The sequence below is a fragment of the Heterodontus francisci genome, unplaced genomic scaffold (assembly GCF_036365525.1).
Source record: "Heterodontus francisci isolate sHetFra1 unplaced genomic scaffold, sHetFra1.hap1 HAP1_SCAFFOLD_1434, whole genome shotgun sequence".
NCBI classification, from domain to species: domain Eukaryota; kingdom Metazoa; phylum Chordata; class Chondrichthyes; order Heterodontiformes; family Heterodontidae; genus Heterodontus; species Heterodontus francisci.
Window position 1 is genome coordinate 29,654 of NW_027141688.1, and position 16,696 is coordinate 46,349.

At 53.3% G+C, this 16,696-nt stretch overlaps 1 protein-coding gene across 1 annotated transcript in view; it reads right to left on the reverse strand.

Annotated features, from left to right (window-relative positions):
• Positions 1–9,317: 9,317 nt before the first annotated feature.
• The window catches only part of LOC137364387 (transmembrane protein 143-like), a 40,627-nt gene continuing 33,248 nt past the window's right edge, over positions 9,318–16,696 (reverse strand). The window contains exons 6-8 of the mRNA XM_068027640.1: positions 14,620–14,768; positions 12,045–12,523; positions 9,318–9,874 (exon numbers count right to left, since the gene is read on the reverse strand). Coding sequence (XP_067883741.1) covers positions 9,735–9,874; positions 12,045–12,523; positions 14,620–14,768 — 768 coding nt within the window. The 3' untranslated portion in view covers positions 9,318–9,734. The remainder of the gene's footprint in view (positions 9,875–12,044; positions 12,524–14,619; positions 14,769–16,696) is intronic.

Genomic DNA, 16,696 nt, shown 5'->3' on the forward strand with positions numbered 1-16,696 from the left:
GACAGAGAGGGAGAGAGAGGGAGAGACGGAGAGAGTGAGAGAGCGGGAGAGAGAGCGAGAGAAACAGAGAGAGAGAGAGAAACAGGGAGAGAGAGAGAGAAACAGGGAGAGAGAGAGAGGAAGAGACAGAGAGGGAGAGAGGGAGAAACAAGTGGACAGAGAGCGAGAGAGAGAGGGAGGGACACCGAGAGAGAGAGAGAGAGAGAGAGAGAGACGGACAGAGAGAGAGAATGACAGAGGGAGAGGGACCGAGAGAGACTCAGATACAGAGAGAGACAGACTGAGATAGAGAGAGACAGAGACAGACAGACAGAGGGGGGGAGAGAGAGAGACAGACAGTGGGAGAGGGACAGAGAGAGAGAGACGGATACAGAGAGAGACAGACAGTCAGAGAGAGAGGCAGACAGACATAGAGAGACACTCAGACAGAGGGGGAGAGAGTGACAGACAGACATACTAGGAGACAGAGAGAGACAGATTGAGGGAGAGAGCCAGAACTGAGATGGAGAGATGCAGATAGAGACAGACAGAGAAGAAAGAGACAGACTGAGACAGAGAGAGACAGACGGAGACAAAGATAGAGACTGAAGGGAGGGAGAAAGACAGACTGAGAGAAACGGAAATGGAGAGAATGAGGGAGAGAGAGACAGAGGGAGGGGGAGAGAGTGTGAGCGAGTGAATGAGACAGGAAGGCAGACACAGAGTGAGAGAGAAAGTGAAAAGCAGAGAGAGAGAGACAGGTTGAGCGAGTGAGAAAAGGAAGGCCAGACAGTGAGATTGGGTGTGATCAGGCTAACCCAGAACAGGCCGTGGATTGAGCCTGGGGCTCTCCTGCGCTATGTATGACCCTCCCTGTCACTCACGCTGCTGTGATGCACGCCACAGTTTAATAGCTGACCCCACCCCAGACCCACCCACTGCCCTCTCACTTCGGAGGTGAGATCTCATGTTCCTGCTGATCCTATATTGCAGTCTCCGGTACTTCTCCACTGTGTTCCCGGAGATGATGAGGACTGTAAATAGAAAAATTCTATTTTGTCATATTAATATTTAATATTTGTGCATGCTTTCTCTTTTCCAAGTAGAATAAAACAATCTGATATATCTGTGTGTGTGTGTCACTGGCACTGCTGCGGACTGTACATTACTGTTAGCAGATTAAATTAACCTGAAACTGCTCCTTCCTTCAATTCAGCTATTGGTGACACTGGCTCGGTGATCAAAGGGCTAATGGGTCTCCGAGACTGAGAGAGGCAGAGTGTTAAAACCAGGCACATAGACTGAGAGAAACAGACAGGGGGAGAGAGAGAGACAGGGGGAGAGAGAGAAGGGCAGAGAATGAGATAGAGAGTCAGAGCGAGAGAGGGAGACAGGCAGACAGAACGAGTGTGAGAGATAGAGAGAGAGAGAATGAGAGAGTCAGAGCGAGAGAGACAGGCAGACAGAACGAGGGAGAGAGAGAGAAAGACAGAGAAGGGGAGAGAATGAGAGAGAGAGTCAGAGCGAGAGAGAGAGACAGGCAGACAGAACGAGGGAGAGAGAGAGAGAGAGACAGGCAGACAGAATGAGTGTGAGAGATAGACAGAGAAGGGCAGAGAATGAGAGAGAGAGAGTCAGAGCGAGAGAGATAGGCAGACAGAACGAGGGAGAGAGATAGAGAGACAGAGAAGGGTAGAGAATGAGAGGGAGAGACAGGCAGACAGAACGAGGGAGAGAGACAGAGAAGGGCAGAGAATGAGCGAGAGAGAGAGACAGGCAGACAGAACAAGGGAGAGAGAGAGAGAGACAGAGAAGGGCAGAGAATGAGAGAGAGAGTCAGTGCGAGAGAGAGAGACAGGCAGACAGAACGAGTGCGAGAGAGAGAGACAGGCAGACAGAACGAGTGTGAGAGATAGACAGAAGGGCAGAGAATGAGAGAGAGAGAGAGTCAGAGCGAGAGAGATAGGCAGACAGAACGAGGGAGAGAGATAGAGAGACAGAGAAGGGCAGAGACAGAGAAGGGCAGAGAATGAGAGGGAGAGACAGGCAGACAGAATGAGGGAGAGAGATCGAGAGAGAGACAGAGAAGGGCAGAGAATGAGAGAGAGAGTCAGAGCGAGAGAGAGAGACAGGCAGACAGAACAAGGGAGAGAGATAGAGAGAGAGAGAATGAGAGAGTCAGAGCGAGAGAGACAGGCAGACAGAACGAGGGAGAGAGAGAGAAAGACAGAGAAGGGGAGAGAATGAGAGAGAGAGTCAGAGCGAGAGAGAGAGACAGGCAGACAGAACGAGGGAGAGAGAGAGAGAGACAGGCAGACAGAATGAGTGTGAGAGATAGACAGAGAAGGGCAGAGAATGAGAGAGAGAGTCAGAGCGAGAGAGATAGGCAGACAGAACGAGGGAGAGAGAAAGAGAGACAGAGAAGGGCAGAGAATGAGAGGGAGAGACAGGCAGACAGAACGAGGGAGAGAGACAGAGAAGGGCAGAGAATGAGCGAGAGAGTCAGAGCGAGAGAGAGAGACAGGCAGACAGAACAAGGGAGAGAGAGAGAGAGACAGAGAAGGGCAGAGAATGAGAGAGAGAGTCAGTGCGAGAGAGAGAGAGACAGGCAGACAGAACGAGTGCGAGAGAGAGAGACAGGCAGACAGAACGAGTGTGAGAGATAGACAGAAGGGCAGAGAATGAGAGAGAGAGAGTCAGAGCGAGAGAGATAGGCAGACAGAACGAGGGAGAGAGATAGAGAGACAGAGAAGGGCAGAGACAGAGAAGGGCAGAGAATGAGAGGGAGAGACAGGCAGACAGAACGAGGGAGAGAGATCGAGAGAGAGACAGAGAAGGGCAGAGAATGAGAGAGAGAGTCAGAGCGAGAGAGAGAGACAGGCAGACAGAACAAGGGAGAGAGAGAGAGAGAGAGACAGAGAAGGGCAGAGAATGAGAGAGTCAGTGCGAGAGAGAGAGAGACAGGCAGACAGAACGAGGGAGAGAGAGACAGGCAGACAGAACGAGGGAGAGAGATAGACAGAGAAGGGCAGAGAATGAGAGAGAGAGAGTCAGAGCGAGAGAGATAGGCAGACAGAACGAGGGAGAGAGATAGAGAGACAGAGAAGGGCAGAGAATGAGAGAGTCAGTGCGAAAAATCGGAGCTATTTGAAACTAGATGGCAGCCAAGCTGCAAGGCAATGACTTAAGGCTTGAACAGGGGCGTGTGTTTATATTTATCCGACCATGGGATGTCAGCGTCACTGGTGAAGCCGGAATTTATTACCCATCCTGACGTGTCGGGGAGAAGGTGCTGGAGAGTGTGTGAATGGGTGTGTGTTAACGTAAACAACAATGTGATCATTACTGAACACAGTGGAAAAACAGGATAATCACTGGGAATGGGAAGGCATTCCAACAGGATTATCACAGGGAATGGAGAGGCATTCCAACTGGATCGTCACACGGAATGGAGAGGCATTCCCGCATGATCATCACATGAAATGGAGAGCCTTTACCTCAGGATCATCACAGGGAATGGAGAGGCATTCCCGCAGGATAATCACCGGGAATGGGAAGGCATTCCAATAGGATTGTCACAGGGAATGGAGAGGCATTCCCGGAGGATAATCACAGGAAATGGAGGTGCATTCCCGGAAGATGATCACAGGGAATGGAGGCGCATTCCCGGAGGATGATCACAGAGAATGGAGAGGCTTTCCAGCAGGATAATCAGAGGGAACGTGCAGGCTTTCCCACCGGGGAATGGGGAGGCCTTCCCGCAGGATAATCACAGGGAATGGTGAGGCATTCCCGCAGGATAATCACAGGGAATGGTGAGTCATTCCCGCAGGATAATCACAGGGAATGGTGAGGCAGTCCCACAGGATAATCACAGGGAATGGAGAGGCATTCCCGCAGGATAATCATGGGGAATGGAGAGGCATTCCCGCAGGATAATCACGGGGAATGGAGAGGCATTCCCGCAGGATAATCACGGGGAATGGTGAGGCATTCCCGCAGGATCATCAGAGGGAATGGAGCGGCATTCCCGCAGGATAATCACAGGGAATGGAGAGGCACTCCTGCAGGATAGTAACAGGGAATGGAGAGGCATTCCCGCAGGATAATCACAGGGAATGGAGAGGCACTCCTGCAGGATAGTAACAGGGAATGGAGAGGCATTCCCGCAGGATAATCACAGGGAATGGAGAGGCACTCCTGCAGGATAGTAACAGGGAATGGAGAGGCATTCCTGCAGGATAGTAACAGGGAATGGAGAGGCATTCCCGCAGGATAATCACAGGGAATGGAGAGGCATTCCCGCAGGAGAATCACAGGGAATGGAGTGGCATTCCCGCAGGAGAATCACAGGGAATGGAGTGGCATTCCCGCAGGAGAATCACAGGGAATGGTGAGGCATTCCCGCAGGAGAATCACAGGGAATGGTGAGGCATTCCCGCAGGATAATCACAGGGAATGGTGAGGCATTCCCACAGGATAATCACTGGGAATGGAGAGGCACTCCTGCAGGATAGTAACAGGGAAGGGAGAGGCATTCCTGCAGGATAATCATGGGGAATGGAGAGGCATTCCCGCAGGATAATCACAGGGAATGGAGAGGCATTCCCGCAGGATAATCACGGGGAATGGAGAGGCATTCCCGCAGGATAATCACAGGGAATGGTGAGGCATTCCCGCAGGATCATCAGAGGGAATGGAGCGGTATTCCCACAGGATAATCACAGGGAATGGAGAGGCATTCCCGCAGGAAAATCAGAGGGAATGGTGAGGCATTCCCGCAGGATAATCACAGGGAATGGAGAGGCACTCCTGCAGGATAGTAACAGGGAATGGAGAGGCATTCCCGCAGGATAATCACAGGGAATGGAGAGGCACTCCTGCAGGATAGTAACTGGGAATAGTGAGGCATTCCCACAGGATAATCACTGGGAATGGAGAGGCACTCCTGCAGGATAGTAACAGGGAATGGAGAGGCATTCCCGCAGGATAATCACGGGGAATGCAGTGGCATTCCCGCAGGATAATCACGGGGAATGGACAGGCATTCCCGCAGGATCATCAGAGGGAATGGAGCGGCATTCCCGCAGGATAATCACAGGGAATGGAGAGGCACTCCTGCAGGATAGTAACAGGGAATGGAGAGGCATTCCCGCAGGATAATCACAGGGAATGGAGAGGCATTGCCGCAGGATAATCACAGGGAATGGAGAGGCATTCCCGCAGGATCATCACAGGGAATGGAGCGGCATTCCCACCAGATCATCACAGGGAAGGGAGAGGCTTTCCCACAGGATACTCACAGGGATGGAGAGGCTTTCCCGCAGGATAATCACAGGGAATGGAGAGGCTTTCCCACAGGATAATCACAGGGAATGGAGAGGCTTTCCCGCAGGATAATCACTGGGAATGGAGAGGCTTTCCCACAGGATATTCACAGTGAATGGAGAAGCTTTCCCACGGGACAATCACAGGGAATGGAATTTGCATGGGATAATCACATGGAATGGAGACACCTTCCCACTGGATAACCACTGGGAATGGAAAGGCTTTTCAGCACAATAATCACAGGGAATGGCGAGTCATTCCCACAGGATAATCACCGGGAATGGAATTTCCACTGGATAATCACAAGGTACGGACACACCTTCCCATGGGATAACCACTGGGAATGGAAAAGCTTTCCCACACTAAAATCACAGGAAATGGAGAGGTTTTCCGACAGGATAATCACAGGGAATTGAAGAGGTTTTCCCATTGTTTCACCATTCCTTTAAATCAATGCCTCGCACACAGATTTCCCAGAGCTCGATACAGTCAGACAGGAGTGAGGGACACTGGAGGGAGGGACACCGGAGGGACGCTGGATGGAGAGACACTAGATGGAGGGATGCTTGAGGGAGGGGCAGTGGACGGAGGAAAAGGATGGAGGGAAGCGGGAGGGAGGGAACGCGAGAGAGGGACAAAGGAAGGGGACAAAGGGCAAGTGGAGCATGAGGGAGGTGCAAAGGAGAGAGACCGAGGAACGAGGAGCGTATGAGGAATGGACACAGCAGACAGGGGCTCAGAAGAGAAGGAGATACGAGGTCGGGACACATGAGGGACGGATAGAGGAGAGAGAGGCACAGGAGGGGGGTGGGGGAATCAGGACGTATGGGCGCATGAGGGGGGGCACAGGACGGAGGGGAACAGGAAGGAGGTACAGGAGGGAGGGGTACAGGAGGGGGGGTACTGAAGGGGGGGTACAGGAGGGGGGGCACAGGAGGGGGGGGCACAGGAGGGAGGGGTACAAGAGGGAGGGGCACAGGACGAGAATGTACAGGAGGGAGGAGTACAGGAGGGAGGGGCACAGGAGGAGAAAGGACAGGAGGGAGGAGGATAGGAGGGAGGAGGACAGGAGGGAGGAGGACAGGAGGGAGGAGGACAGGAGGGAGGAGGACAGGAGGGAGGAGGACAGGAGCGAGGAGGACAGGAGCGAGGAGGACAGGAGCGAGGAGGACAGGAGCGAGGAGGACAGGAGCGAGGAGGACAGGAGCGAGGGGCAACAGGAGGAGAATGTTCAAGAGGGAGGGAAGGGTACAGGAGGGAAGGGTACAGGAGGGAGGGGTACAGGGGGGAGGGGTACAGGGGGGAGGGGTACAGGGGGGAGGGGTACAGGGGGGAGGGGTACAGGGGGGAGGGGTACAGGGGGGAGGGGTACAGGGGGGAGGGGTACAGGGGGGAGGGGTACAGGGGGGAGGGGTACAGGGGGGAGGGGTACAGGGGGGAGGGGTACAGGAGGAGAATGTGCAGGAGGGAGGGGTACAGGAGGAGAATGTACAGGAGGGAGGGGTAACATAGGGAGGGGTAACAGAGGGTACAGGAGGAAGGGAGGTGTACAGCGCTTTAAGCTGTTCCTCTTCCCCCTTCAGAATGTTCTGCCCCATTCAGTGATGCTTGTTACCCGGATATTGGGAGGCAGCTGAGTCGCAGTGGGCAACACACCCCTCTGATTCGGAAGATTATCGATTGCAGTCATGCTCCAGAGATTTAACCACATAATCCAGGCCGACACTCCCCCGGTGCCAGTACTGAGGGAGTGCAGCACTGTCGGAGGGAGATGTATATACTCTAAGGACTTGAGCTCCATAATCCAGGCCGACACTCCCTCGGTGCCAGTACTGAGGGAGTGTAGCACTGTCGGAGGGAGATGTATATACTCCAAGGACTTGAGCTCCATAATCCAGGCCGACTCTCCCTCGGTGCCAGTACTGAGGGAGTGCAGCACTGTCGGAAGTGCTGTCTTTCGGATGAGACGTTAAACTGAGGACCCATCTGGCCTCCCAGGTTGGGTGTAAACGATCCCACGGCCATGTTACCCGCCCATAATCTCCCCCTCTGTAAACTCCCCAGCCCAGATTCACAGCCACCCCTCGGTCTTTCATTCTCGGGCGGCCGCTCTACTCCCATCGCGTCATTTGCAGAAAAGGCCATCTCTGATCGTGTCCTTGTATCGCTCTCCACCCACATCCCCCACTTACTCGCCCCAACCCTACCTCATTCTATATCCGCCCCTCGATTTAAAAAATAAAAGCCGTACCCAATTCGCTTACAACTGCACTTTCAAAACCCCAACCTCCCTGCGTCCCGACATTGTCACAGCTCAACCGTACCCTCGCCTCCCTCTTTGATGTCTTTATTCTCTCTCACCGCAGTCCACCTCCGGAATGCAAACACCACCCCCCACTTAGCAATAAGGGTGAGGATATAGCTTCTAAATACCTCCCGGACTTCTCTCTCTCTCTCTCTCTGTAACCTCTTCCAGCCACACAACTCTTCACAAAAGCTGTACTCCTCCAATTCTGGCCTCTTGCCTTCAGCCACCTGGGTCCCAAGCTCTGAAATTCCCACCCCAACTCGCTCTACCCCTCTAAGCTGCTCCCGAAAACTGATCTCTTTGACCAAGCTTTTGGTTCCCAGTCCTAATATTGCCTTGTGTGGTTCGTTGTCTAATATTGTCTGATGAATGCTCCTGCGGTGCACTCTGGAACGTTTTACTATACTGAAAGGCTACCTATAAAGGCAAGATGCCGCTGACAGAGAAAGGGAGAGAGGGGCGGGGGGGGAGAGAGAGAGAGAGTCGGGGCGGGGGGGGGAGAGAGAGAGAGAGTCGGGGCGGGGGGGGAGAGAGAGAGAGAGTCGGGGCGGGGGGGGAGAGAGAGAGAGAGTCGGGGCGGGGGGGGAGAGAGAGTCGGGGCGGGGGGGGAGAGAGAGTCGGGGCGGGGGGGGAGAGAGAGTCGGGGCGGGGGGGGAGAGAGAGTCGGGGCGGGGGGGGAGAGAGAGTCGGGGCGGGGGGGGAGAGAGAGTCGGGGCGGGGGGGGAGAGAGAGTCGGGGCGGGGGGGGAGAGAGAGTCGGGGCGGGGGGGGGAAGAAGAGAGAGAGAGTCGGGGCGGGGGGGGGGGGAAGAGAGAGAGAGTCGGGGCGGGGGGGGGAAGAGAGAGAGAGTCGGAGCGGGGGGGGGAAGAGAGAGAGAGTCGGGGCGGGGGGGGAAGAGAGAGAGAGTCGGGGGGAAGAGAGGAAGGGGGGCGGGGGAGAGAGGAAGGGGGGAGGGGGAGAGAGGAAGGGGGGAGGGGGAGAGAGGAAGGGGGGAGGGGGAGAGAGGAAGGGGGGAGGGGGAGAGAGGAAGGGGGAGAGAGGAAGGGGGGAGGGGGAGAGAGGAAGGGGGGAGGGGGAGAGAGGAAGGGGGGAGGGGGAGAGAGAGACAGAAACGGGGAGAGGGAGACAGAAACGGGGAGAGGGAGACAGAAACGGGGAGAGAGCATGAGGGAGAGGGAGAGAGAAATGGGGAGAGAGCATGAGGGAGAGGGAGACTGAGGGGGAGGGACACAGAGGGAGAGAGAGAGATGGCAAGAGTGGGACAGAGAAAAAGACAGAGTGTGAGATGGAGAGAAAGAGGCAGGGATTGAGTTGGAGAGATGTGGGAGAGACTGAGATGGTGATAACGAAAGGGAGGTGTGATAGATGCCTTAGATTTGCTCAGTGACGGAGTGGGACGTGTGTGGTGAAGACACAAAAACACAAGAAAGATGTGGGTTTGGCTAAATAGTCTTTATTTTGAATCATCGTTCTCTGTTCAGGGCTGGTCGGCAGGTTCTGGGGATTCACTGGGATTGGGCTATGGAACTAAAGAGGAGACAGCTCTGCCTCACCCGGATTCTGGTCACCCTTCTCCCTCCTGTCCCTCCATTCCTCTTCACATCTCGTCCCCTACCTCTCCCTCCTTTCCCCTCAAATCCTTCCCCTCCCCATTGCACCTCGTCCCTCTCCTCCCCCGCATCTCTCCCCTACCCCTCCTCCTGTCACACCCATTCAAATCCTGCCCCTCCCCCTCTCCACGGGAAGGTGGGTCAAGCCATCTTGTTAAACCTGCCTGACTACATTCTTTCTTCCTTTCACCCTGCGCCCGCTCGGCACCACCCCCCACCCCCCCCCGTCTCTGTCTCTCTCGCATGGGTGCCTGCTTGCCCTAACCTGGCAGCCTGTTCCCTCTGGCAGGGAGCAAGTGCTAACTATTCGACTGCAGGAGCCGTCGCAGCCTCTCAATGCGGCGTTGCTGGTGGCGGCTGTGTGTGTGGGACTCACTACCGCCCTGGGTCAGACCAGCTAACTCAGCGCAGGCCACGGGAATGGGGCCCTGTCGTCCACAGCTAACCATCACGTGAGGGTGCGTCGGTCCTCCCCTCCGCCGTCCTCCTGCGTCCCCCGTTGCCGCTGACTCAGTGGGGCTCGCTCAGCTGCCTCTCGAGGCTCTGCAGGTGGGCCAGGGCGCGGGCTCCGTTGAAGGCGATGGGCAGGCCCGACTGCTGCCGCAGCCAGACTGACACATTGCTCGACAGCAGGGCAGCCACCTCTGCGTCTGTAGAGGATCAGAGAAAAGCATTTCTTAACGGTGAAGAAGTCCGTCATAGACACAGTAATGTGTTAATCGTGGGCACTCTCATCATCACCTAACTTGGGCAAATGAAATTGCAGGTTGAGCTCCTGGAACATATTTGAGACAGTTTCCTGGAACCAACCGTGGAAGAGGAGCAAATTTTAGATCTTTTTCTGTGCAGCGAGACAGGGTTTATCTCATAGCGAGGGAAGAGTGATCATAATATGATGGAAGCCACACAGAGTTTGAGAGCGACTGACATAAGTCCGAAACTGCAGCGCTGAACTTAAACAAAGCCAATTGCACAGGAGTGAGGGGGCGAGCTGGCGAAGGTAGGTTGGGCAAATAGATTAAAAGATATAACAATTAAAGAAGTCATTCATAACTAAACATTCCCTTAAGCAGAAAAAAAATCTCAAGGGCAAAGTGGTGCAGACATGGATGATAGTAGATTTCAAGAAATGGCTTACAATGTTGCGGGAAAAAAATCCAGTAAAGAATCTCCAAGAAATAAAGAGGGAAAAATAGACTGAGAGAGCTTTTACAAGTCTGTAAAAAGGAGAGTAGCTAAAGTAAATGTTGCTCCCTTACAGGCAGAAACAGGAGAAATTATGATGGGGAATAAGGAAATAGCAAAGATGTGACCAATGGACTACATAAAAGGTAGGAGGGTCAGTGTCAGCTTGGATAAGAAACAAATGGCTTATTTCTGGTATCTTCTTTGTGTCTTCTACTCTGAAGGCAGACAGAGAACATTTAGAGTCAGAGAGTCATTTACAGCACAGAAGGAGGCCACTCGGCTCATCTAGTCCATGCTAGCTCTCCGTGGAGCAATCCAGTCCGTCCCACTTGCCCTGCTCTATCCCTGCAGTTCTGTAAGTTTACTCCCATCACATGCCCATCCAACTTCCTTCTGAAATCATGCATCATGTCTGCGAGTTCCAGATCACGATCACTCGCTGCATAAAAAAAAAACTCTTCCTCACATCCCGGCTTCTAAAACCTCGCCTTGTAGTGAAACTCCCTCGTCCTGGCAACCGTTCTGGGAGATCTCCTCTGCACCCTCTCGAGGACCCTCACGTCCTTCCTAAAGAGTGCCGGGCACAACTGGGTGCAATGCTCTAGTGTATGTATCCATGTTTGCTCAGGACACAAGGCTCAGTGGGAAAGTCAGCTGTGAGTAGGAGGCCAGGAGAGTGCAAAGAGATGTAGAGCACGCAACTGATTGGACAGGGAAGCAGATGACGGAGCAAGAAGAACGGGAAAGCAGAATTATTTTTTAAGAAGGTGACAAACCAGGGTATTCCGAGAGTCCGGGGTGTCCTTGCACATGAATCAGAGACAGTTAACATGGAGGTTCAGCGAGCAATTAGGAAGGCAGAGGGAGCTTTACTCTGTATCTAACCCCATGTACTGGGAGAGTTTGATGGGGGGACAGTGTAGAGGGAGCTTTATTCTGTATCTAACCCAGTGCTGTACCTGTCCTGGGAGTGTTTGATGGGGACAGAGTAGAGGGAGATTTACTCTGTATCTAACCCCCGTGCTGTACCTGTTCTGGGAGTGTTTGATGGGGACAGAGTAGAGGGAGATTTACTCTGTATCTAACCCCGTGCTGTACCTGTCCTGGGAGTGTTTGATGGGGACAGAGTAGAGGGAGCTTTACTCTGTATCTAACCCAGTGCTGTACCTGTCCTGGGAGTGTTTGATGGGGACAGTGTAGAGGGAGATTTACTCTGTATCTAACCCCCGTACTGTACCTGTCCTGGGAGTGTTTGATGGGGACAGAGTAGAGGGAGATTTACTCTGTATCTAACCCCGTGCTGTACCTGTCCTGGGAGTGTTTGATGGGGACAGAGTAGAGGGAGATTTACTCTGTATCTAACCCCGTGCTGTACCTGTCCTGGGAGTGTTTGATGGGGACAGAGTAGAGGGAGATTTACTCTGTATCTAACCCCGTGCTGTACCTGTCCTGGGAGTGTTTGATGGGGACAGAGTAGAGGGAGATTTACTCTGTATCTAACCCAGTGCTGTACCTGTCCTGGGAGTGTTTGATGGGGACAGTGTAGAGGGAGCTTTGCTCTGTATCTAACCCAGTGCTGTACCTGTCCTGGGAGTGTTTGATGAGGGACAATGTAGAGGGAGATTTACTCACCACGATCGGGAGACGCCTCGGGCTGGTGATGCAGGCGGACGAGGTGCATGAAGGTGTGAGCCAGCATCAGCTCCTTCATGTGCTCCTGCTGGGCGCGGTGCACCAAAGCCACGAGCAGCTCTGCGTTGTTGGATGTGGTCCTGTCGTGCAGCATGGTAGAGTGGTCCAGGGCTTTCTTGTCACGTTTCAGCCGGAAGAGGCGCTGGGAGCGTTGGGTCATCAGCACGGTGAAGAGGAGGAATAGCAGCAGGAAGTCCACCTTCAGGCTGTAAAAGCCTAGCACAGTCAAGTTGGCAAACAGGGCCGAGCCCCCCACCACCAGGGTGAAGTAGAGCAAGGTGCGGTCGGAGAAGGAGATACGCATCCGCACGGACGGCAGCAGATGCTCCAGGTTCTCCAGCGGGATGTCCTTGAATGACTTTAGAACCAAGCGCCCGTTCCGCAGCCGAGCCGCCATTACTACCCGCTTGCAGTACCGCCTGTGGGGGGGGGGGGGGGGGGGCAATGGGAGGAGGTCAGAAAAGGGAGATTCGCATTGATATAGTGTCCTTTTGACTCCTCAGGACATCCCCAGTGTCGCCACTGCTGCAATCCTATTCAATATGGCTGCCGTGTCCACTCTAATAATGGACAACATTCCCAGATTGATCATGGCCACCATGCCCACTTCAGAAAATGGACATAGTGCCCAGATTAAAGATGGCCACCATGCCCACTCCAAAAAATTGACAACCTGCCCAAATTAATTATGGTCACCTTGCTCACTCCAAAAAATTGACAACCTGCCCAGCTATAATATGTCCACCGTGCCCACTCCAGAAAATGGACAACCTGCCCAGATAAAACATGGCCATGCTGCCCAAATTAAACATGGCCGCTGTGTCACTCCAAAATGGATAACATGCCCAGATACAATATGGCCACCGTGCCCCCTCCAAAAAGTGGTCAACCTGCGCAGATTAAACCTGGCCACCAAGCCCACTCCAAAAAATGGAGAACCAGCCCGGGTTAAACCCGGCCACCCAGCCCGGGTTAAACATGGGCACCCAGTTCACAGATGACATGAAAATAGGTGGTGTCGTAAATAGTGAGAAGGAAAGCCTTCGATTACAGGACGATATAGATGGGCAGAGCAGTGGCAAATGGAATTTAATCCTGAGAAGTGTGAGGTGATGCATTTTGGGAGGACTAACAAGGCAAGGGAATATACAATCGATGTACAGAGGGTCAGAGAGATCTTGGTGTACTTGTCCATAGATCATTGAAGGCAGTAGCACAGGTAGATAAGGTGATTAGGAAGGCATATGGGATACTTGCCTTTACTAGCCGAGGCATAGAATATAAGAGCAGCGAGGTTCTGATGGAGCTGTATAAAACACTAGTTAGGCCACAGCTGGAGTACTGTGTACAGTTCTGGGCACCACACTATAGGAAGGATGTGATTGTACTGGAGAGGATGCAGAGGAGATTCACTAGGATGTTGCCTGGGCTGGAGTATTTCAGCCATGAAGAGAGATTGGATAGGCTAGGGTTGTTTTCCTTAGAGCAGAGAAGGCTGAGGGGGGACCTGATTGAGGTGTAGAAGATTATGAGGGGCATTGATAGGTTAGATAGGAAGAGACTTTTTCCCTTAGCTGAGGTGCCAATAACCAGGGGGCATAGATTGAAGGCAGGAGGTTTAGAGGGGATTTGAGGAATTTTTTTTCCACTCAGATGGTGGTTGGAATCTGGAACACACTGCCTGAAGAGGTGGTAGAGGCAGGAACCCTCACAACATTTAAGTATTTAGATGAGCACTTGAAACGTCATAGCATACAAGGCTACGGGCCAAGTGCTGGAAAATTGGATTAGAATAGTTAGGAGCTTGATGGCCGGCACAGACTCGATGGGCCGAAGGGCCTGTTTCTGTGTTGTATAACTCTATGACCACCCTGCCCGGGTTAAACATCTCCGCTCTGCACCTTTTACCATTAACCTCAGATCTGCGTCCTCTAGTTACTGACTCCCTGCCAGTTTCTCCTTACTTATTCTGTTCAAACCCTTCCTGATTTTGAACATCTCTATTAAATCTCCCTCTTAACCTTCTCTGTTCTCAGGAGAACAATCCCAAAATCTCCCAGTCTCTGCACATTAACTGAAGGCCCTCATCCCTGGGACCATTCTGGTCAATCTCCCTCGTAACCTTTCATTTATATCGTGCCCTTAACAGAGCAAAAGTTTCAGCGCATAATCAGACATAAATTTGCGCGTGACACGATGCACTGCAGCAACACACCAAGGTTCCTTAGACAGCGCCGCCCAAACCCGCGACCTCTACCAACTCGAAGGACAAGGGCAGCAGGAGCATGGGAACACCCACCGCCTGCAAGTTCCCCTCCGAGCCGCTCACCGCCCCGACTTGGAACGATATCGGCCGTTCCTTCACTGGTGCTGGGTCACAATCCTGGAACTCCCTTCCGAGCAGCACTGCGGGCGGACCTGCACCCCAGGAACTGCAGCAGCTCAAGGCGGACGCTCAACGCCACCTTCTCAAGGGGCGATTAGGGACGGGCAATAAAAGCCAGACACCTCTTACCTCTCCATTGGCATCTTCACCATGCGCTGGAAGAACTGACGCTTGGAGGCGCGCTCCTCCTTTGTCTTGTCCAGTGGCTGCGGCGTTCCCACCCGTATGCCGAGTGCCCAGAACTTCATGTAATCGTAATCCGCCAACCTGACTTTCACCTGGGGAAACGGAGAGGGCAAGGCGTTCAGCTGCGGCCGGGGTAGGGGGGTGGGGGAAGAGAGAGAGGAGGGGGCAAATCCCGTCTTAAGGAACCCACAAGCGGGGAGGCCCGACCCCACATGAGGCAAGGAGGTCGGGGACGAGAGTGCTGCTTCGGTGCTGAAATCACAGGACCGCGTCGGCGAGCGAGGCGGCCATTTGGCCCACCGTGTCTGGGCTAGCTCTTTGTGCAATTAATGCCACCTTCCACTGAGCAATTCCTTTCCCCTACCAGTATTTAAACGAATCCCCCTTCTGAGAGTTAGGCCTCAATCTGCTTCCACTGCCCTTTCAGACAGCGCATTCTAGATCACAACAAGTCACTGCGTCGATAAATGTTTCCTCATCTCCCTCCCTCTGGTTCTTTCACCAATCGCCAACGATCTGTGTCCCACTGGTTCCCCAACCTCCGTGCCACTGGGAAAATTTCTCATCATTTACTCCATCCAAACACCTATTGATTGCAAACGCCCCAAATAAATCTCCTTCTTAACCTTCACTGCTCCAAGGAGAAAAACCATGGATAACTATGTAAAGCAGAGAGAGGAACAGTCCAATGGTGAGAGCGCGGGACAGTGGGATTAGTTTGGGAGTGATAAAGGGCTTTGGGAAGAGAGTGGGGCAGTGGGATTAGTTTGGGGATTGATAACGGGCTTTGGAGAGAGAGCGGGGCAGGGGGATTAGTTTGGGGATTGATATAGGGCAATGGTAGAGAGTGGGGCAGGGGGATTAGTTGGGGATTGATAGAGGACTAAGGCGAGAGAGTGGGGTAGTGGGATTAGTTTGCGGATAGATACAGGGCTAAGGAGAGAGAGTGGGGCAGTGGGATTAGTTTGGGATTGATACAGGGCTATGGGGAAAGAGTGGGGGAGTGGGACTAGTTTGGGGACTGAAACAGGGCGATGGGGAGAGTGTGGGGGAGTGGGATTAGTTTGGGGATTGATACAGGGCTAATCCGAGAGACAGCAGGAAACTAGGAGTAGTTTGGTATTGATACAGGGCTATGAGGAGAGAATGGGGCAGTGGGATTAGCTTGGTGATTGACACAGGGCGATGGGGAAAGAGTGGGGCAGTGGGATTAGTTTCAGGATTGATACAGGGCTATGGGGAGAGAGTGGGATTAGTTTGGGATTGATGCAGGGCTATGGGGAGTGAGTGGGGGCAGTGGGATTAGTTTGGGATTGATGCAGGGCTATGGAGAGAGAGCAGGGCAGTGGGATTAGTTTGGGATTGATACAGGGCTATGGGGAGAGAGCAGGGCAGTGGGATTAGTTTGGGATTGATGCAGGGCTATGGAGAGAGAGCAGGGCAGTGGGATTAGTTTGGGATTGATACAGGGCTATGGGGAGACAGCGGGGCAGTGGGATTAGTTTGGGATTGATGCAGGGCTATGGGGAGTGAGTGCGGGCAGTGGGATTAGTTTGGGGATTGATACAGGGCTATGGGGAGAGAGTGGGGCAGTGGGATTAGTTTGGGGATTGATACAGGGGTATGGGGAGAAAGCAGGGCAGTGGGATTAGTTTGGGGATTGATGCAGGGCTATGGAGAGAGAGCAGGGCAGTGGGATTAGTTTGGGATTGATACAGGGCTATGGAGAGAGAGCAGGGCAGTGGGATTAGTTTGGGATTGATGCAGGGCTATGGAGAGAGAGCAGGGCAGTGGGATTAGTTTGGGATTGATACAGGGCTATGGGGAGAGAGCAGGGCAGTGGGATTAGTTTGGGATTGATGCAGGGCTATGGAGAGAGAGCAGGGCAGTGGGATTAGTTTGGGATTGATACAGGGCTATGGGGAGAGAGCGGGGCAGTGGGATTAGTTTGGGATTGATGCAGGGCTATGGGGAGTGAGTGCGGGCAGTGGGATTAGTTTGGGGATTGATACAGGGCTAT